The sequence below is a fragment of the Triticum urartu genome, chromosome 1 (genome assembly GCF_003073215.2).
Source record: "Triticum urartu cultivar G1812 chromosome 1, Tu2.1, whole genome shotgun sequence".
In the NCBI taxonomy this organism is placed as follows: domain Eukaryota; kingdom Viridiplantae; phylum Streptophyta; class Magnoliopsida; order Poales; family Poaceae; genus Triticum; species Triticum urartu.
Genome location: NC_053022.1, coordinates 463,738,509 through 463,758,653, shown reverse-complemented (window position 1 = coordinate 463,758,653; position 20,145 = coordinate 463,738,509). Strand labels below are relative to the sequence as shown.

Sequence of the window (20,145 nt, the reverse complement as noted above, 5' to 3'; positions counted from 1 at the left end):
TACCAACCCCTGTCCAGTGATTTCGCGGTTCCAGCGACACACTCCCGAAACCGGGGCGCCGATACAGCGACAGGCCCACCTTCCGCGCGCAAACAATTCGGCCGCCCGTGCTGCCCCCGTCCCGGCGGGCCCACCCGGCAGCCTCCCGCGCACTGCTCCCGGGGCAGACCCACCCGCGGTCCACCGAGACCGCTCTACCTCGGCCGCCTCCCCTTCCCGCTTCCCGACGACAGTCACAGGCCGCGGGGATAACTCCGAGCCAAAACCCTCCCCAAACCCTAGCCCGCCCCCACCCGCCCACCCGTTGATGACCTCCGCCGCCGCCGCCGCTGCCGTAGATGCACAGGCTCTCCCTCCTCCCCGCCGCCGCCGCAGCGACCGCCTTCATTGACGCCGCCACGGCGCCCTTCCTGCTCCCGTCCTCCCCCATGCCCTCCCTCCGCCTCGGCTCCCCCGCGCTCCTCGCCGCGCGCCGGGGCCCGCCGCCATGGCTGCGCTGCGGCGGCGGGGCGAGGAGGGGCGCGTTCTGCACCCTCGAGGCCTCCAGGCGCGCGGACGGCGGGCCGGAGGACGAGAGGCGGGGCGGGGGCGGGGACGGGGCCCGCGCGGCGGCCGAGAGGAGGCTGCGGGGCGTCAGCGCCGTGGCGGGCAGCGGCGAGCTCCTCGCCATCCCCGGCGTCGGCCCGCGCAACCTCAGGAAGCTCGTCGACAACGGCTTCGAGGGCGTCGCGCATCTCAAGCAGCTCTACAGGGATAAGGTGCGGTTCCCCTGCTTGGATTGCTCGAAATGCTACTACCCAATACGCGCGTTTCTGTCACGCCCCAAGGCAAGAATACAAACTCTTATCCACGGAGTAGTACCTATAATATAAGTCAAAAAAAGTGTCACAGCGCATACATGTGGCCACCTCCAGCTTTTAGTTTTGTTTAACAACTCTCGTGCAAGTCTTGTTACATCTATGTTGTATGATTTCCATAGCCCACATTGGCTATGTTTCGGACCCGCCCACAAGACAAAAGGGTGCACCACATGAAAATGGTGCTACCTGCCATTTGAGCTTTTGATATCTTATAATGGAGCCCATGGCATTGCGAATACTCAGGGAGCTCTGATGCTTTTTTATTTTATTTTGTTGTGTTGGCTACATTGAAGTGTAATATTATGTACTTCTTTTGAGCTCTTGAGATTGCGAATACCCAGGGAGCTCTGATGCTTTTTGTTTGTTTGTTGTGTGTTGGCTACATTGTAGTGTAATATTATGTACTTATTTTTCCCTTGTAATACTCAGGGAGCTCTGATACTTTTTTTCTTTCTATTCTGGACTTGGCGTCCAGAAAATCTAAGTCTAGATTGATTATGTCACATGTTCTTGTGTTCTCAGATAAACAAGTTATTATTTCATTCTGGTTCCAGAAGAGACGTTTGAATTCTGAAGTGGTGTGGAAGTTAACAAATAGGATACTATAGCGACTCTATTCTTTTGTTTGTTGTGTTGGCTACATTGTAGTGTAATATTATGTACTTATTTTGAGTGCTGCTCTCCTAACTTTTTTTGTAATTTACATGATGTGCAGTTCTTTGGAAAGTCTAGTGAGAAGATGGTTGAGTTCTTGCAGAGCTCGGTTGGCATCATACATAAGAATCATGCTGAGAGTATCACTTCATTCATTAAAGATAGTGTTGTTGAGGAGTTAGATGATACCAGCTCATCTAAGCCTCCACAGAAGAAGAGGCTAACCTTTTGTGTGGAAGGAAATATCAGTGTTGGAAAGAGCACTTTTCTCCAGAGAATAGCTAATGAGACTATTGAACTACGTGATCTTGTTGAAATTGTACCTGAACCTGTTGCTAAGTGGCAGGATGTTGGCCCTGACCACTTCAATATACTGGATGCCTTCTACGCTGAGCCCCAGAGATATGCTTACACGTTTCAGAACTATGTGTTTGTGACAAGAGTTATGCAAGAAAGGGAATCTTCAGGTGGCATCAAACCTCTCAGACTAATGGAAAGAAGTGTTTTTAGTGACAGGATGGTAGGTCTTATCTTACGTGCTAATGCTAGTTCATACGTGAACTGGGTATTTCTTTTTCTTTTCCTGGTTTGATTGACTAGTATATGCCGTGCAACTAAATTCTAATATTCACCAGGTATTTGTCCGTGCTGTTCACGAAGCTAACTGGATGAATGAGATGGAGATCAGCATCTATGATTCCTGGTTCGATCCTGTGGTGTCATCGCTCCCAGGTCTTATCCCAGATGGATTTATTTATCTAAGAGCCAGCCCAGATACTTGCCATAAAAGGATGATGCTCCGGAAAAGATCAGAGGAAGGTGGTGTTAGTCTTGACTACTTGCAAGGTTTGCATGAGAAACATGAGAGCTGGCTGTTTCCTTCGAAAGGAGGAGGCCGTGGTGTATTATCAGTTAGTCAGCTGCCCACACAGATGGAGGGCAACTTGCCTCCAGGGATAAGGGATCGTGTCTTTTACCTGGAAGGAGATCACATGCATTCTAGTATCCAAAAGGTAGGTACATTCTCCTGCTGTGTATACTTCTCTAGTTCTGAAGCACCTCAGTTACATTTGAGACTTTTTTGGTATGTAGGTTCCTGCTCTGGTCTTGGATTGTGAACCTGACATTGATTTCAACAGAGACATACAAGCGAAACGACAGTGAGTTCTGCAAACCTTTGCTGTACTAATTAAATGTTGTGTAGCGCCAACTATATTTGAATAATCAGCTTTCTAAGCATTTTGTGTGGCTGTGTTACTTATATGTTCAATTAGGCATCGCTGTGCTGTTCTATTTACTAGTTACTGGATATAAACATCAGAAAGTAACTACACCTAGGTACTTCTAAAATCATGTGTTCCCTTTTAAGTTCGGATCTTTTTGCCCATGCAGGTATGCCCAGCAAGTTGCAGAGTTCTTTGAATTCGTGAATAACAAAAAGGAAGCTCCATCTGAGCAAACAAGCACTGAGAAGGACCGCATGAATCCAAAGATCATGTTCCCTAACAAAGGCGGTTTGTGGGTCCCTGAAGGTGTGCCGCCTTTCGCCGGCTCTGCAATGAATCTGGATTTCAGAAGAGCCATGTCTTCATATCTCCCAACTTAAGGCCTCAGCTTCCGAAGTACCTGGGCCTGTTTGGTTGAAGGCTAAGAATGCCATAATCATGCTAACTTTTTGTCGAAATCTGTCTCATGGCCAAGGAAAAGGAGCCACAAGCACGACAAGCTTAGCTAAAAAGACCAGTGCCTGTGACAGATGGGCCATGAGGCTAAGCAGGTTGTGGCAAGCCATAGTTGTGGTAGGCAACCAAACGCAGGACCCTCAGCTCACTGACCTTGTAAAAATCGCTGATGCTTTTCGCTAGACCTATTAGCTTTGCCTTATGCTAGCAGATGATGTAGAGTAGTGTGTCCGTATCCCCATCTTGTAAATTGGCGATCTCACTGGTAGTTTCACGTTCTGTGGTAGCATTAGCCCATGTTTATCTAGCATTAGCCTCAGTTTATCTGAACTATGGTCAGGAGGACCGATGTGTGTACCGCATGTTTTGTTGCTGGCTGCATTTTGTTTAGAGAGGATCAAGAACTGGTACTACATCGTTGGCTAAATGTGCCGTCCACTTGTTTACTGTGGTTTAGTCATCTGGAAGTTTACCTGTGTGTCATGTGTTCGGTTTAAAAATGCTGTATGTCGTGTTACTCAGAATTAACTTTTCTGAAAGATGCTTTGAACAGTTCTAGAAGATTGTGATTGGTTGATGCCACAAGCATGTAAAACAAGCAGCCATGTGTTAACCACGTTTCTTGAAGTAAGCCACATGCATTTAAACAACTAAAGCATGTAAATAGATAGATCAATGCATGTTGACCGAAGTCTTTGCCACGCAAAAATCGCACACATGTACAGAAAGAGAGACGTTGGATTTCATTTAACAGTCACTGGCACCTTGCTCTGGGGAGAAGCTTTCACTATTTTCCCTTGCTCTGGGGAGTACGTATTAATAATTTTTGAGGTAAATATATCCGTGGTGCTTGAACATTTTTTAGGTAAATACATCCGTGGTGCTTGAACTTGCCGTGGATGGTCACTTTAGTGCCTGAACTTGAAAAATACGTCAAACTGGTTCTAAAACTTGGCACGAACATGCAAATACGGTGCTAATCCTGTCCGTAGACATAAAGTACGTCGACGTGGATTCGTATGTGGCTGACATGGCACTGACATTGCAAGGGGCCCACTTGTAGCTATGAAACATGATAACTTAGTAATCTATGACTCTATGATTAGTGGGCCCGCCTGTCAGTAATTAGGAAAATTAACATAAAAATGCCTTGACGGGAATCGAACCTGCAACATGACGCTTGGTCCATGCTTCGCTAGCCAACAAAACCAGAATTGTATTGACGATAATGGTGGCCCTTCTGGCTTAATGTGGTTGAACCAAAAACAGTCGTGTACATCAACGGGCTGCAGGTAGTGGCCCATTTTACACAGGCTATTTTTAATGTAAAAATTATGTAAATAATAATCATAATAATTAAAGTTAGATTCAAATATTCACGTGTAATAAATAATTACCTCATGCTACACAAATATCCATGTGCAGACCAAATAAATATAAAGCGGTTTGCAATAAAATAATCATAATAATCAATGGGTATTAAAAAATGTTGTAAATACAAACATTTAAAATACACAGTCATGGATTATATTTAACAATTATATGAATAATTAAAATATATAGTAATGAAATAATATATGAATAATAAAAATGTTTGTATAATATAAATAATATATTTCATTTATATTACAGTTTTGTACATATTCTTTCAATTATTCAAACATTTTAATATTTATATGCATATTTTAAATGTTTGTATTTGCAAACATTTTTAAGTAGTCATGGGTTATATTTAAAATATTAACTAGCAATGTGCCCGTGCGTTGCAACGGATCCAAAGTAAAATAATACTTGTCCACAAACTTGAAAAAATACTTAGTTTTGATATACATATATCACTAAAAATATATTATGTTTCACTCAAAAATATTTCTCGGGCTGTTTTGATGAGGTGAGGAAGAGATATGGTTGGTTTCAAGATACTAAGGTGTTTTCTCGACATTGGAGCAGAGAAGTGAGCTATTTTTACAAAAAGGTCACAACTTACCTCACCGTTTTTAGATGTAGATCTAATAGTCAAAAATTACGGATAGCAGACACACCATCATCACCAACTGAATCTTTTATAGGAGTAGAGATTTCTAAAGTATAAGTTAATATTTCTAAAAAATACAGTTTTAGTAAGTTATTTTATTGTATACCTTTAGATATTTATATTTTGTGCACACTGATATTTGTGTGGCATGAGGTAATTATTAATAACACATGAATATTTGAATCTAACTTTTCTTATTATGATTATTATTTACTTTTAAAAAAATAACGTGTGTAAAATGAGCCACTGGCTGCAGTCCATTTATGGACAGAAGAGTTTTAGTTAAAATACATTAAAAATGAGAGGCCGTCTTAGTTATCAAATCATATTCTATGTTGTGGCTAGTGCGACCAGCTCACAAGCAGCAGGTTTGCTAGTTCAAGTCCCTTCCGGCGCATTTTTCATATCAATTTTGCTAACGTACTGACAGGCAGGCCCACTAATCATAGAGACAGATAGTATTCAAGTAATTGTGTTTTGTAGATATAAGTGGGCCCCATGCCATTTCAGTACCACCTCAGCCATATACTGTGCCATGTCGACGCACTTTATGTCTATAGACCGGATTATCACCGTATTTGCACGTTCATGCCAAGTTTCAGAACCAATTCGGCGTATTTTTCAAGTTCAGGCACTAAAGTGAACGTACATGGCAAGTTAAAGCACCACCGGTGTATTTACCTCATAATTTTTTGCTAATTCTTAGGTGCTCATTTTTTTTGCTAACCTAAAATTGTGCATTACTTTAGCAAACCGCTGATTTTTTTGGTTTGTAAACAATACATTTTTTTAATAAAATGGTCCCTCAATACTTGAGTTATTTTATAAAGGTAGATTCAAGTTGTGCACTTAATCTGCGGGAAACCGGGGGATAACAATTCATTTTGAGTCGGGTGGAGATGAGAGAATGGTTGAGTGTTGATCCAAAGGGATGACTGAAATTTGAGAAAAATCAAACAACGTGTGAATTTGTGGAACATGATTCCATGGGAACCCCTGCGAATAGTACTTTCTCTGTAAAGAAATGTAAGAGTGTTTAGATCACTAAAGTAGTTATCTAAATGCTTTTATATTTCTTTACGGAGGGAGTAATTCGAGAAAAATGAAAAAAAAAACACCTGATTACTACATGGTTGACTCGTGTAGACATTCATATGATCTGGATGCAGATTTGAACCACTATGAATAGTAATTTGAAAAAATACTATGAAAAAAATTAAAAAACAGCTGATTAACACATGGTTGACTGGTATATCCGCGTATGAATTTTCACAAAGAAATGGCATCGGTAATATTCTAGGCAAAATGACAAAATCTATCTATATACGAGAACACTGTTTGAAGGAATAGTAAGGCCGATTATATTTTCTTCACTATGGAATACCCCAGATTTCATTCCTTCACGAAATTTTACATGAAAATAAGCAGAATGGTCGGCCAAAATTAACACCCCAAATTTTCATAATTTATTATTTGTTTTAAAATTTACTGTTCATGTAGATGCGCGTGAAACCATGTTCACCTGTATATTTTCATAAACAATCCCCGTTAATTAAGCAGTAGAAATACTTCCTCCGTTTTTATTTACTCCGCATATTAGATTTGGTCAAAGTCAAGCTTTGCAAACTTTGACAAAATTTATAAACTAAAATATTAACATATACACTAACAAGTCAATATCATTGGATTCATTGTTGAATGTACTTCTACATCATATAGATTTTTTATGGTAAATATTTATATTTTTTCTATATATTTGATCAAACTTAACAAAATTTGACTTCAGTCAACTCTAATATGCATAGTAAATAAAAACGGAGAGAGTACCATGCTCTGTTTGCAAGCGAATACTAGGTGCGTGCTGCTGGGGTTCATTTAGCATAACACACTCAATTAAATGCTGTAAGTTGACTGGCAGAGTGAGGATGTTCCTGTCTGAAGTCCAGCTGGAAACCACGATCGCACTTTTCTATGGATAATTACGGGCTTTTATAAACGGCTTGCACTTTTCAGTGTACTACTACTTGGTAGGCCGTCTACAGGAATGACGCCATTCCACCCCTCAGTTATGAACCCAGATGTCATTAGGCAAAAAAAGAAAAAGAAGAAGAGAGAAATATAAAGAAGAAAGCAGATACTCCAGTTGTTCAAAAATACTCCTTTCGTTTTATAATATAAAAATGTTTTCTACATTAGTATAGTGTCAAAACGCTCTTATATATTACAGGTCGAAGGAAGTAACTGACATGGTTTTAGTTCTATACTGTACAAACTAGCATTAAACCAGGACCTGATTTCACAACAGTTTTATTCTTGCGTACTACCGGCAAAGGCATGCCATAAATAACAGATATTTGTTGTGTTCTTTGTACTGCCATAATTGATAAGTAGATTAAAAATTTCTCTCGGGAAAAAAAAGAACTAAGCAACGGAGCAAGCAAGCGGCTGGTTTGGTGTTCCAAATTTGCCACCATCGCACTTGGATTTGTCTTCTCTTCTTCTACTAGTGCTCTTCAACTTAGATCATCTCCAACAGCCGCGTTAAACAAGTGCCGTGTTGCAAATTTTATCATTTTAACGCGCGCGTAACCTATAGACAAGTTCCAGCGGGCGCATAATAACCGCGCGCGGCATATGTAGTTGGCCGCGCGGTCCGAAACGCCAACTCGCGCTGTGTATTTGGGGCACTGGCTTCCGCGCGCGGCACACACGAACGCTCGTGCCACACTCTCTCCTCCGCGCCACCTTCGCCCCACGCACGCCAGCGCCGGCGAACTTGACCCGATGGACGCACGCGTCGGCACCCCGCTCACCCGATCCTACAGCCGCGACCCCTCTCCCGCCGTCGCCGCCGGAAACCCTAGCGTGGGGAGCGTTGGCCTCGCCACCGCCAGAGCTCCTCCGAGCATCGGCCTCGCGCGCGGCCTCTTCATGCCGCCGCGGATGACCACGGCGACGGGTGGCGTCGCGCCGGCGGCGCCCCGTGCCGCCGCCGCCCCCTCCCCCCCCCCCACCCCCCCGAAGCTCTCACGGTTTTAAATTCATTTTGTGTCCAAAATGCAACATATGCAATGCCCCGGCGAGTCGCACGCGCTGCATTTTAACGCGGTTGTTGAAGCCAACGCTACCGGACGCACAAAACCAAACGAAGGACACGCGGCAAAATAGTTTTTTAGCATGGCGCGTGGCACGGCTGTTAGAGATGCTCTTAGAGTTCACGGCTCTACCTTCATTATTGTTTACTCGCGGCGTGTATTGGTGGTCGCCGCCCACTAGTTGCACCATTCCAAGGAGAGTGCAGAAGCCTGGTATTCCGTATTGACCGACTACATTGTCTCAAAAGGAATAGCAAAAATATATCTGAGTGCTTAACGTGCTGGTGCTTTTCTTTAGAGTATGTTTTTCTTCTGGAGTTAGGATAATTCTTTGTAAAATGTAAGTTGTTACACGATTTACCGAGACTCGTTTTACTTTTTGCGAAACATGTCACATATGCTCACAAACAAGTATGTACACCCATCTTTATGTATGTACATATACAGTGGCGATTCTACTGGACATGCTTCAACACGCTCAAGCTTGCCCTTTAAAATTGAAAAACAAAAATTCACTACTAGTTCCCAGCCCATCTCAACCCACTGTCTAAGTGTCTAGCATGTTGTTTCCCCGTCCCAATCTCTTGTACTCAAGTTCAGCCTGCCCTTCATTCTTATTCAAGATTCGCTATTGTACACATACACACATCCTACTCGATAAGCACCTCCGAGAGATTGAGTCGACATGTCTCAAGATTGATGAAGCCAAAATATGGCAATTTCCTATACGCCTAACTGGGGGGCACTGAACAATGTAGTTTCGCATGGTTTACTGTTTGGATATATTTAAAAGTTATCTATTCAATATGGATTCATAATTGTATTTCATTACATTGGATATATTTAATACGCCTAACCGCAGTCACCCATAGTTACAATAATACTTAGAGTATTTTCTTTTTAAGTACTACAGCAAGCTTTTTGTGCCTTGTAACGGAAGTTGTTTTTCATTACATTGCATTAGTCGTTTAAATACTTAGGACATCCTAGTTTCTAACATTCTATAAAAAGAAATTATCTCAAAAATACATGTATGTCTTTTTTTTGCGAGGAAAAAAAATACATGTATGTCGCCCACATAATGAATGGCAACCATGATAGTTTTCCAAGAAATAATCGAGTGAAGGTGGGGGCCACCAGTAAATCAGACATTTTACGAGCGAAGACGTGATCGGCACATGTAACGCACGCAAATCATACCATACATTTTTCTGAGTTATTGCTCAAGATAAACACCACACAAAATTTAGACCATGCCGCACAAAGAATGATTTTGTGCCGAAGCAACAAAACAATTCGGGCTGTGTGTACACGCGACTGTGTGGCAGTAGCAGTTGACCGTGTGAACTCGTCCACTCGCGTCTCCGCAACAGCAGCCGAAGCTCCTCTCCCCTCCCCTGATCCCCGTCTCCGCCGCTCCTCTTCCCCAAATCCGTCGAACCCCAACGCCAATCCACGATCTCCTCGCGCGCCCCCGCGGAGTGCTGCGGCCCCCGGCCGATCCTCACAAGGTCCGTCTCCGCCGCTTTTCCCGCTCAGATTCCGCTTCAAGTATCATGTCCTTTCTCCGGGAAAGACAGGAAATTGGGCGCCGTTTCTGAGCTGCGCCGTTCTCTGGTTTCTGGCAGGCAGGCAGGCTCTTTTTTTTTGAAGCTAGGCAGGTAGGCCCTCGTTACATGGATTGGCGTTGCTGGGATCGTGCCGCGGCGTAAACCCTCGTGCCTGAGCTGGCCCGGTTCGGCCTGGTTGGTTGGTTTGGTCAGGTCTTGGTGGACTGAGTGGTTCCTGGAGGAGGAGCTGTTTGGGGAATTCTGGAAGCTGGTGGAATTGGAGTCGCTAGACCGCTTTAGCTTTGTGGAGGGTTACGGAATAATACGGTATCACGGTGCATGGGAGGTGAGCAGTTGGATTAGGCATAAGGTGGGGATCAGGGGGGATTTTGGTTAGGAAGGAGGGGGATGGGAGGCCTCTGCTCAAAGGTCTCGGCAGTAGACAAGTCGCCGAGCGACACCGCGCTCGGCAGGAACCAGGTGTTCGATCATGAGCCGGTGGTGTTGTTGAAGGAGGAGGAGGAGAAGAAGTCGGTGTCCGAAGAGGCCGCGACGAAGAGGGTGGAAGAGCAGCAGTCTTTCTCGTTCTTGGAGAGCGTCGTGCCCGGCCTTGCTGCGTACAATGGTACAGATGCTGAGCACACAGGGTCCAGGACACCACAACTGGCTCGGACACTGTCGCAAAGGGCTGGTCTGGGCAAGGCCAAGGTTAGAGGAGTTTTTGTGCCATTTCTTTCAATCTATGACGAACTAGGCCGCAGGGTACCGCATTTCGTTAACTGATAGCTTTTCAAAGTAATTCTCCGGTCCTTAGTTTGTTAGATTGTACCATGATTGTAGTGACATATGGCGTTCCTGTTTTATCATATGCATAGGTACTATGTTTTTTTTTTACTGTAAGAAGAATAATTAGTCAGGTAGCTATCTTATGAAGAATAGTTTTGCTTATTACTTATTAGCAACCTTACGAAATAAAGTGTCCATTACTCCAAGTGCCCTTTTTTCCTTATTCTAGATGGTGCACATGTAGTTGAGTCTAGTGAGCGCATTGTATCGAATCCAACTGTAGTGGGTTGGATATTTTCTGATCTTTTCGCGGTACTGATATGCTAAAGCAGGGAATTAGAAATCCTAAGTTATAACTTCCAAGCAAACACTTCAATGAGTATATAACACTCACCCCTGTTTAAAAGTCTTGATTAACAACCGCGAACGATTTGTGATATATAGTCGTGAGCTAAGTGTGATTAACAATATTCTGCAGTTACTTTTGAATTATTTAATGCCGAGGAAAAACTCATGTCATCTTGCAAAATAAACCAAACGGCCAGATGCATGACTTTGCACATAATGAGCTCATCCTTCCTGGCTATCCTATGCAAGGTTGTTCCATGCAAGCAGCAAAAAATTCTTCAATTATTTTGGGCTTCTCGGGCTTAAATAGCAAAAATTGTCATGCTATGAAAATTATTATGTAATAGCCAATAAAAGATGCAATTTTTGTGAGCTTTTCCTACTATAAGGACCACTTTGTTTTTTGCATTTAAATTAGGTCTACACTTGTCTTTGCTCTTTTCGAGTGTCTAGAGTGTTCATTCCATAAAACATTGTTAGGCTGCTTAATGTTTGCTTGCTATACTGACTATTGAAACAGGTTTCGGAAATGAGCACAATTTTAGGTAGAGCTAGCACTGTTGGACTTGGGAAAGCTGTGGAGGTTCTAGACACACTTGGTAGTAGCATGGCGAGTTTAAATGCTAGCAGTGGCTTTGTTTCAAGTTCTGGAGCAAAGGGAAATAAAATATCTATTTTGGCTTTTGAGGTGGCAAATACAATAGTTAAGGGTTCCAATCTAATGCGTTCTCTGTCAAATTCTAACATAAAGCATATAAAAGAAGTGGTGCTTCATTCAGAAGGTGTCCAACACCTGATATCCAAAGATATGGATGAACTACTTGAGATTGCAGCTGCTGACAAAAGGTAAGTGTTGAATCTACACTGCTTATTACTCCCTCCATTTTAATATATCTATCACCGGCCTTATGAGTGGCCATTTAAAAATATATGACCATTGAAGTAATTGAGAATGCAGTTAATATTTCAATACTTTGCCCGTACTTTAATGCTTTGGAAGGAGTTAAGTGGTAGCATGCCATTTTATAGGGGGATGCATGATGATTTTTCATTAAATATATGTAAGATTAGTGCTACCTTCGTCTGTGCGTATGGTAGGCTGATGACAGATATAACAAAACAAAGGGAGTCATTTCATTACCCCAGTAGAACTGTATTCACTATTCGGAGAACTTCAGCAGAACCTTTCTTGCATCTTCTTGTCAAGTGGTTAATTGTTTTGTTTGATTCCAACAGGGAAGAGTTAGATGTATTTTCAAAAGAGATTATTCGTTTTGGCAATCGTTGCAAGGATCCTCAGTGGCACAACTTGGACCGCTACTTCGAAAAGTACAGTTCGTTTTCTATCCGTGTCTTTGGCAAAGGTGATTATTATAAGGTACTAACTTGTGTTTCACTGTTGCCATTCTTAGGTTGGTGTCAGAAAGAACTTCCCAGCATTCCCTGAAACGAGATGCCGAGACCGTGATGCAGCAGTTGATAATTTGTGTTCAGTATACAGCTGTAAGGATCACCATGCTAATTTAGCATGGTTTTTAAATAAGTCATTTGCATTATGTGCCATTTTGATTACTTAAATTTTGCACATGATCGTAACTGTGCAATGAATTTAGCACTGAATGATAGCTACATGCTGAATAGAACGTAGCAATATCTGGGCCATTTCAGTTGTCAATACTTCGTTTGAGTGGTCCATGATCAAATTTGTTCGTTTACTTGGATTTTTCTAGTAACTGTTGCATTTGCTCCAAGCCTGCAAGTGCAAAGAACCATGTAGTGTACTCCTTCTAGTTTGAAAAGTAAGCATCAAACATTTTCAGTTTTGACCATCAATAAGATTGGCTGCATACTAATAGATTCGTCTTGAAAGCAACAATGTATTGTGATTGAAATTCATAATCAAACTGGTATCTTGTGGACTGTAAATTCCCAAAACGACCTATATTTTTTCGGCTTTTGCTAGATGTCCGTCTTTTGAACTTCTGATATTATTCTGGTCTTTTTTTAATAACATGAGTTATTCTGTTTATTGATTTCATGTTATTGACTTTGCTTCACTTATTTACATTTCTCCCCTCAGGAATTATATCATGAGTTGCATGCATTGGATAGGTTTGAGCAAGACTATCGTCGTAAACATCAAGAACATGATGACTTGAATTTAACAGGTTATTTTTGTTTCTGAACTGCAGGCCTGTTTGATTTATCAGGCCTAGCTGCACATTTTGCATGTTTTTAGCTGGGTTTGTCCTGTTCTCTAACTATTTAAGAAATACTCCATTACTTTTTATGAATAAACATATATCCCATTAGATGCAGTCTTCGACTAGGTTGCTTGTATAGTTCTTATGTTGCCATTTATCGATATTCTCTAAAAACCTATGTTTTTAAAGCGTCCCTAAGGCGACGCCTAGGCGTCGAAGCGCTCCCCCTCCGCTTTGGGCGCCTAGGCGTCCAAAGCGCCCGCCTAGGCGCCAAAGCGCCCCCCCTCCCTAAGGCGGTAAGGCGTCGCCTTAAAAACATAGCTAAAAACTCATCCCAAAGTAATTCCTTTCTTGTGTGCATAGTAGTACAGAATACAATAATATGGTGCATCTCAATGATTTGTGGGCTTTCCATTAGAAAAGTCTTTAAGGATTGATATTTATCATTGGATGCCGCTTATCTGTAAAACTATAATCTATACCTACATAAGAATCGCGAGTTAAGTTCAATCTAATCAATCCAGACCAACCAAGCGGGACTGGTCCAATGGATGAGAAAATACGTTGGAGCCTTGCACTATCATCACTCACACAGCATCACCCTCTTAATTGCACAACTACTAGTTTTCACCAACTAATTGCCCTTTACATCTTGACGTTTCAAATTCTAGCATATTCACCCTCTTCCATTTGCACGCTGTGCTGTTGCGGAGGGTGCTCCCCTTGGCCCCTTCTCTTGGGTGCTTATCTCACTACATAATTGTTATGAGTTATGATATATACCTCCTCGCCTCGGTTTCATTTGTCAGTATGCATTCATGCAATATATAATGTGTAAAATGTGCATTGCACTCAGAGGGATGCTAGTGACGAGCTAAAGGAAAACTTATGATTTATTTACAGGTGACAATCTGCATATACTAAAGCAGGAAGTGAAGAGCCAAAGTAAGCATGTTAAAAGTTTGAAAAGAAAGTCACTTTGGTCCAAGAATTTGGAAGAGGTCAGTAGTACAGAGTTTGGTATAATAAAATCTATTACAATAAGAAATGCTGGCTCTAGGAAGGCATTGGTTCTGTTGTAGGTTAGCACTAGATGTTTAAACTACGTGGATATATCACCTCATGCTCCCAGATTTGAAGAAAACTACTCTTTTTGCAGGTGATTGAAAAGCTTGTAGACATCGTCCACTTCTTAGATCTGGAAATTTATGATGCCTTTGGTCATGCTGGTATTGATACTTATGGCTGCTGTCTTACAAGAGTGAATGTTGTTGCTAGTAATTATGGTGGTTCGAAGGATCATATATATGCTTTGCTATAATCAACTTCCCCCGCATATGATTTAAGAATGCATTCTGATGTCTTTGGTTAAGTTTTTCTGATATTTGTTCACTAAAAAAAACTTAAAGGGGTTGGTTCTTTTGCCTGGATAGATGACCCTCAGTTTCTTTTCATCCATATCGAATAAACCTCTTATAGAATTTAGCTAGTTTTGCACCCTTAGCCAAGCAAAGGTAATGTATCTTTATTGAGGACATGCCCTGAACTTATTCACGCTCAGCAAGGGGGGATAAGGTACATACTACCTCTGTCCGGAATTTACTTGTCGCAGAAATGGATGTATCTAGACGTATTTTTAGTTCTAGATACATCCCATTTCTATCCATTTCTGCGACAAGTAATTCGGGACGGAGGGAGTATGTTCCATGCTATAGTATAAATGTGTTCTTGGGTTTTTATCGCAGCTATCGAAAATATGTTAGTATGTCCGGTGCTCAGTTTAATTGCATGTACTTGCTATGGAGTGTGCAATGGTTTTTTGGGAAAGAATGGCTTTTGTGCATGCATGAACACACACTTTAACCCTGCAATATGGTAATCTAAATTGTTTACCTCAATAGGTAACGTAAGTGTAGGCTGATTCTTGTCAAAACATTGTGATCTTATTATGAATTGTGGCAATGATTTAGAGGTTCCTGCTCCTATTAACTGTAGAGAGTGAAGAACCACAAGAACCCGTGAAACGCCATAATAGATTGGGACCAGCAGGCCTTGCGCTCCATTATGCAAATATCATCAGTCAGATTGATACACTTGTAAGTTAACTCTACTGGAAATATCACAACTATTCTGCAATCACAGTAATATCACAGATTCTGATCTATCTCTAATACAAAGATGTCTGCTCCAGTTCAAGATTCTTACAAAATTAGCAACATTTTCATAGGCTACATATGTTGTGCAGTCACCCTTTGTTGTGGCTCACGCAATTGTCATTGGTTTTGGGCACCCATTATCTAAAAAGGATTTGCGACTTGGCAGGTTTCCCGGTCAAGTTCTATCTCTTCAAACACGAGGGATAATCTATACCAAGGTTTGCCGCCTACTGTCAAATCTGCTCTCCGGCCTAAGCTACAATCTTTTGAGATAAAAGAAGAGGTATGCCACACTGGGGGCTCATATTCGCTTCTACTATGAGTAGACAGTTGTGAATCGCGATGCCATGCTGTGGAATCGTGAATCATAATTCCTTGCTATGGTGATGTATCTTATAACACTGGAACATGGTTATGCTAAATGGATGCAGCTTACGGTTTCTCAAATCAAAGCTGAAATGGAGAAAACTTTGCGATGGCTTGTCCCTATTGCCCATAATACGACTAAGTACTTATTATCACCTATGACCTGTTCTTTTTAATTACAAAAACTATCCATATCTGACTGAGAATGTGATTATCTATTCATATCAGGGCACACCACGGCTTTGGTTGGGTTGGAGAGTGGGCAAATACAGGGTTAGCTTATGATTGCAATAATTTTGAAGATAACTAACGAAAATAGAATTTCTCAAGAGTGTCAATCTTTTTGTTCTATGCAGATCTGAGCTGAGCTGCAAGCTATCAGGACAGATGGACTTGACCCGGATCGAGACACTGTATCATGCTGAGAAGGACAAGACTGAAGCACATATCCTTGAGCTTGTTGTGTGGCTTCATCATCTCATCAGTAAATCCAGAACAGCCAATGGAGATATAAGGTCTCCTATCAAATCTCCTGTCCGTTCACCGACACAAAAGGGTCATACAATTAGGTTGCAGCTGGACCCAGCGAACAATTCATCGCCGATTCTCACACCAGAGGATCAGGATATGCTAAGGTGTGTCAAGTACAGGAAATTCGTCCCTGGGATAAGCAAAAGTCAAGAATTCGACACAAAGTCGAGGCACGACAAACATAGCAGATTGTGCAAGAGCAATAGCCATTCTCCAACCAGTGGCAACAGGAAAGATCTGCTATCATTTAGGAGGTTCTCCATGCTCCCTGTCATAGACTTCGAGATTGATAGGACAAAGGCTTTGGATTTGATTGACAGGCTTGATGGTCTGGAAATTCAGTCAGGAATCAACTGAAAGAAATGTGAATGAACCTGGATACTGTGTAGTCATCTTCTATCCTGAAATCCATAGCTCTGGCAAGGATGTAAAAAGTCGGTGTTTACCTACAGGCTACGCGAGGCCACCCGTCCAAGGTGAAGTCCTAGCAGTATGTCAATTTGAGAGTAACTGGTGTAGCAAACATTGTATTATATGCCATGTTCTGAACAGAAGAGCGGAGTTATTGTAAAAACTATCTAATGTTTAGTTGCTTGTATAAAACACAAGTTTTGAAGAAAATAGGATATCTGTGTTGTGAATATACATGGCCTGCAAATTCCAGTGCTTGATGAATTGTTTAACAGCATAACATTTCAAATGTGGATGTAAGGCCAATCAAATTTCACCAAAGTAGCCATGGGTAGTCTGGTAAATGCGAGCGAGCATTTAATTGCGCAAAATTGGAACCAAGTTCCATTTATTCATACTTATTCTGTAGCAGATTACAAAATAGAGTTAAACCAACTTTCATATGCTCATACAGATCAGCTCAGACCCCTAGAGGCCTTGACAACCATGTAACTACATGGCAATTTCTGATGTGCCATCAAGACTTGTGATGTAGGAATATAGCCACCCTATGCTCAATAGATTCCTCACTCCACACATAGGTTAAGGTCCAGAGAAATTGTCCTATGATGGCGACATTGTGATTGACGTGCGTCGTACGGTGAGTATGATCTCTGGTAAAGTGTTATATTCATTGTTCATGTTGGAGGTCTCTCTAGGGCAACCCAACCAAATCTTCCTTTCCGGAAGTCGGATAAGATGCGGAAAGCTGCTTGGGTGGTATCTCCATTGAACAAGTGGACCGAGAGCTTTGTGACAAACCTGTAAAATGTCAACTATGGTATAAGAACATTGGCTCAACTCCAAAAGTTCTAATATCATTTCAAAGAACTGAGTTGATCAAAACATACAATTTGCCGCAGTCACTGTCTACATCAATCTTGTATCGTTTTCGAAATGCCTCAGAACCTGTTTCACACAAACCTGTTAGTAATGATTTTGATTCGCACCCACACTTGATGATGGAATGGTACGTAGAAAATGTTATTTTTCTTTGCAACTGGAGAGAGTATGCAACATATCATTAGATTGTCGGACCACTCACCCACAGCCGGATGTCTTAACAATATCTGCACAAGAATTGCTGCCACATCAGCAAAATCATATGACCTTTCTCCAATATCATCACAGATAGCAAGCTTAAGTGCAGCTGCCTGATCACTAATTCTCATTGGCAAAATTCCAGGTGAGTCTAATAGCTCTAGATCCTTCCCAAAACGAACCCACCTGTGAGGTTTCAAATGTTAGAATTTGAATAGAGAAAACATCACATTGTTTCCTACTAAGAGAAACTACAATATGTGTATAGAACAACCATCAATGTTAAGACCACGTATGCAGCAGAGTAACTCACTTCAGTTCTCTTGTGACACCTGGTCTAGGTGCTGCTGGACACATTCTTCGTTTTAGCAAGCGATTAATCAAGGAAGATTTACCGACATTTGGATATCCAACAATTCCAGCTCGAACCTTCAAACAAAAACAAGGTACAAGTACAACAGAGACAATGAATAAGGTAAACAGATCGTCGTTACCTGGATGGTTACTTAAATTGAAAAAGGATCAAGAAATATTGCCTTTCCACAAGTCTGCCAAATAAATCTAATGTAACTAACAAACCAATGACTTTACACAAGTCTTCCAAACAAATCTAACTGCGGCCTATATGAAACCGAAGTTTTTTAGAGTTCAGAAGGGATGCACGCAAACATTCTATGATATCGTAACCAAGTTGCAGAGTGTACCTCTTCTTATTGAAAAGTTCCCGAAAAAATAATTTGCATGTATAGAGGGAAAAAATGACAGAAAGCAAAACAAATCAATTGAGTTACCGGACGAGGAAGCAATCCCTTTTCTCTTCGCCTTGTGTTCACAGTAGATGCTGCTGATTTTGCCATTCTGCCTAATTTCATCGTACCCTGACCACGAACGGGAAAGTGATATACTGCATCAGGGCATAAGCCAGTATATACCTGACCAGTTGGCAACAGAGATTACATAACGGCTGTCTTACCATGCCCAGCTGGCCATTTGAGTAAATAACTTTGATACCCTGACTAGAAAAGTAAGTTGCCCATGCATTTCTGTCGTCGGCCGACACCATGTCCTCGCGGTTCATCACTATGATCCTTCTCCTGTTGCCTAGCCAGGAATCCATCTGGTCATTCAAAACATGTCTCAGCACAATCAAACGCCGCCGCTTCTAGAAATAAACACGAGAAACCGCCAAGACCACTACCTTAGGATGGGTGGTTGCCAAGGGAATTCTAGCATCCCGGACCTCTATGACAACATCCATGAGCTTTAGCTGTCCTTTCAGTTCCTTCTCTGTTTTTGCAATATGACCAGGATACCACTGCAAGGTGCAGATAGCAATGTGATAATGAACACACTGAACATTAGTAGCTGATTTTGATAAACTAGAACTGTTACTACGTTGAGCATATATGTAATGAGTGTTAATTCCATTATTAAAGCACACCTGATTTATACCTGCACCGGGCGCAGGGATCTGGTCCAGTACTGCAAATCAGCGTCCAAGGTTTCCCAGAACACGTCTTCTCTGGACTCCTCGTCGGCGTACCGCGAGAGGCCTAACCTCTCTTTCTCGTACAGACCCAGCAGTGTGTCACCAAACTAATCATTTGAAGCAAAGCAATGTAAACATCAGAGCAATACAATTTTCACCATCCCAACTGATAAACTCATAATTTTCTGTAAGCAGCATCCCTAATTCGATGCCCTAATTCTCTGTTTGATTATCTGCAGGAATCGAATCCACGAGGCAGGAGCATCGTACCACGGGAGGTGTCGCTGACGTCGCCCTCGCCGTCGCCGCTCGACCATGCTGTCGCCGGAACCGGAGGGAGGGCCGCGCAGGGGAGATGTACGGGTGGACGGCTGGGCCGGAAGGGGCAGCGGGGAGGCGGCGCGTCGGGAGGAGCATGGGGGCGGCGGCGTGGAAGGAAGCCGGCGAAGTAGGTCTGAGAGGGGTCGAGCTGAGCGGAGCTCGGGTGCCCACTGTGTGCAGCGAGGGAGAGGGATTATGGCTGGGTGGCCCAAACCTTATCTTTCTCGCTTTCTTTTCTCTTTCTGTAAATTTTACTATACTGTAGTCAGCACAATTATTTTTTCCGCAGAAACAGAGTTACAATCAGCTGGAACTAGTAGCTCGGTACACACAGGAATTTCACATAGCCAACAAGCAGTCCTACCTCACTTGCTTTCGGTTTATTCAGTTTACATGGTTCGGTTTATACAGTTTTTCGGTCTGTACGGTATTAATACTTCAGTAAATACTATTCGGTTTCGGTATATATCAAATTATTTCGGTATAGTTTCGGTATATACCATAATAACCAAAGTTGACACGAATTTGAAAATGACGTCATAACAATTTACAAATTTATGACTCAAAAGACATACAA

The 20,145-nt window shown here is 42.2% G+C and overlaps 3 protein-coding genes across 6 annotated transcripts; 2 read left to right on the top strand and 1 right to left on the bottom strand.

Moving 5' to 3' along the window:
• The first annotated feature begins 268 nt into the window (after window positions 1–268).
• On the top strand, window positions 269–3,668 carry LOC125519272. Its single transcript, XM_048684133.1, has 5 exons — window positions 269–758; window positions 1,576–2,034; window positions 2,150–2,527; window positions 2,607–2,674; window positions 2,907–3,668. The coding sequence occupies exons 1-5, from the start codon at window positions 339–341 to the stop codon at window positions 3,118–3,120; spliced, it is 1,539 nt and encodes a 512-aa protein (XP_048540090.1). The 5' UTR covers window positions 269–338; the 3' UTR covers window positions 3,121–3,668.
• A 5,966-nt stretch (window positions 3,669–9,634) lies between these two features.
• LOC125519238 (protein PSK SIMULATOR 1) lies at window positions 9,635–16,910 on the top strand. Of its 4 annotated transcripts, none has more exons than XM_048684111.1 (13): window positions 9,636–9,837; window positions 9,959–10,584; window positions 11,531–11,856; window positions 12,247–12,339; window positions 12,423–12,513; window positions 13,091–13,178; window positions 14,118–14,215; window positions 14,374–14,443; window positions 15,210–15,310; window positions 15,537–15,653; window positions 15,802–15,878; window positions 15,965–16,009; window positions 16,093–16,910. In XM_048684111.1, the coding sequence occupies exons 2-13, from the start codon at window positions 10,285–10,287 to the stop codon at window positions 16,622–16,624; spliced, it is 1,938 nt and encodes a 645-aa protein (XP_048540068.1). In that variant the 5' UTR covers window positions 9,636–9,837; window positions 9,959–10,284; the 3' UTR covers window positions 16,625–16,910. The 4 variants fall into 4 exon arrangements, with proteins under 4 accessions (XP_048540073.1, XP_048540081.1, XP_048540068.1 ...); XM_048684107.1 differs by having other exon boundaries at window positions 9,955–10,584; XM_048684116.1 differs by lacking the exon at window positions 9,959–10,584 and having other exon boundaries at window positions 9,635–9,837.
• A 100-nt stretch (window positions 16,911–17,010) lies between these two features.
• Window positions 17,011–19,792, bottom strand: LOC125519265 (DAR GTPase 3, chloroplastic). The gene is made up of 9 exons (XM_048684129.1): window positions 19,518–19,792; window positions 19,211–19,354; window positions 18,957–19,073; window positions 18,732–18,875; window positions 18,550–18,636; window positions 18,072–18,187; window positions 17,763–17,944; window positions 17,569–17,626; window positions 17,011–17,479 (listed from the first exon to the last, which is right to left on the bottom strand). The coding sequence occupies exons 1-9, from the start codon at window positions 19,662–19,664 to the stop codon at window positions 17,356–17,358; spliced, it is 1,119 nt and encodes a 372-aa protein (XP_048540086.1). The 5' UTR covers window positions 19,665–19,792; the 3' UTR covers window positions 17,011–17,355.
• Between the last annotated feature and the right edge of the window lie 353 nt (window positions 19,793–20,145).

What these genes read in the sequence shown, in the direction of transcription:
- LOC125519272 (XM_048684133.1), top strand. Translation starts at nt 339, where the DNA reads ATGCACAGGCTCTCCCTCCTCCCCGCCGCCGCCGCAGCGACCGCCTTC. An exon ending in GTGTTTTTAGTGACAGGATG is followed by an intron (nt 2,035 to 2,149) that starts GTAGGTCTTATC and finishes AATATTCACCAG; the next exon opens with GTATTTGTCCGTGCTGTTCA. An exon ending in GACATACAAGCGAAACGACA is followed by an intron (nt 2,675 to 2,906) that starts GTGAGTTCTGCA and finishes TTGCCCATGCAG; the next exon opens with GTATGCCCAGCAAGTTGCAG.
- LOC125519238 (XM_048684111.1), top strand. Translation starts at nt 10,285, where the DNA reads ATGGGAGGCCTCTGCTCAAAGGTCTCGGCAGTAGACAAGTCGCCGAGC. An exon ending in CTGGTCTGGGCAAGGCCAAG is followed by an intron (nt 10,585 to 11,530) that starts GTTAGAGGAGTT and finishes CTATTGAAACAG; the next exon opens with GTTTCGGAAATGAGCACAAT. An exon ending in ATTGCCCATAATACGACTAA is followed by an intron (nt 15,879 to 15,964) that starts GTACTTATTATC and finishes TATTCATATCAG; the next exon opens with GGCACACCACGGCTTTGGTT.
- LOC125519265 (XM_048684129.1), bottom strand. Translation starts at nt 19,664, where the DNA reads ATGCTCCTCCCGACGCGCCGCCTCCCCGCTGCCCCTTCCGGCCCAGCC. An exon ending in TGGCAACCACCCATCCTAAG is followed by an intron (nt 18,876 to 18,956) that starts GTAGTGGTCTTG and finishes TTGAATGACCAG; the next exon opens with ATGGATTCCTGGCTAGGCAA. An exon ending in CAAATGGCCAGCTGGGCATG is followed by an intron (nt 18,637 to 18,731) that starts GTAAGACAGCCG and finishes GTTCGTGGTCAG; the next exon opens with GGTACGATGAAATTAGGCAG.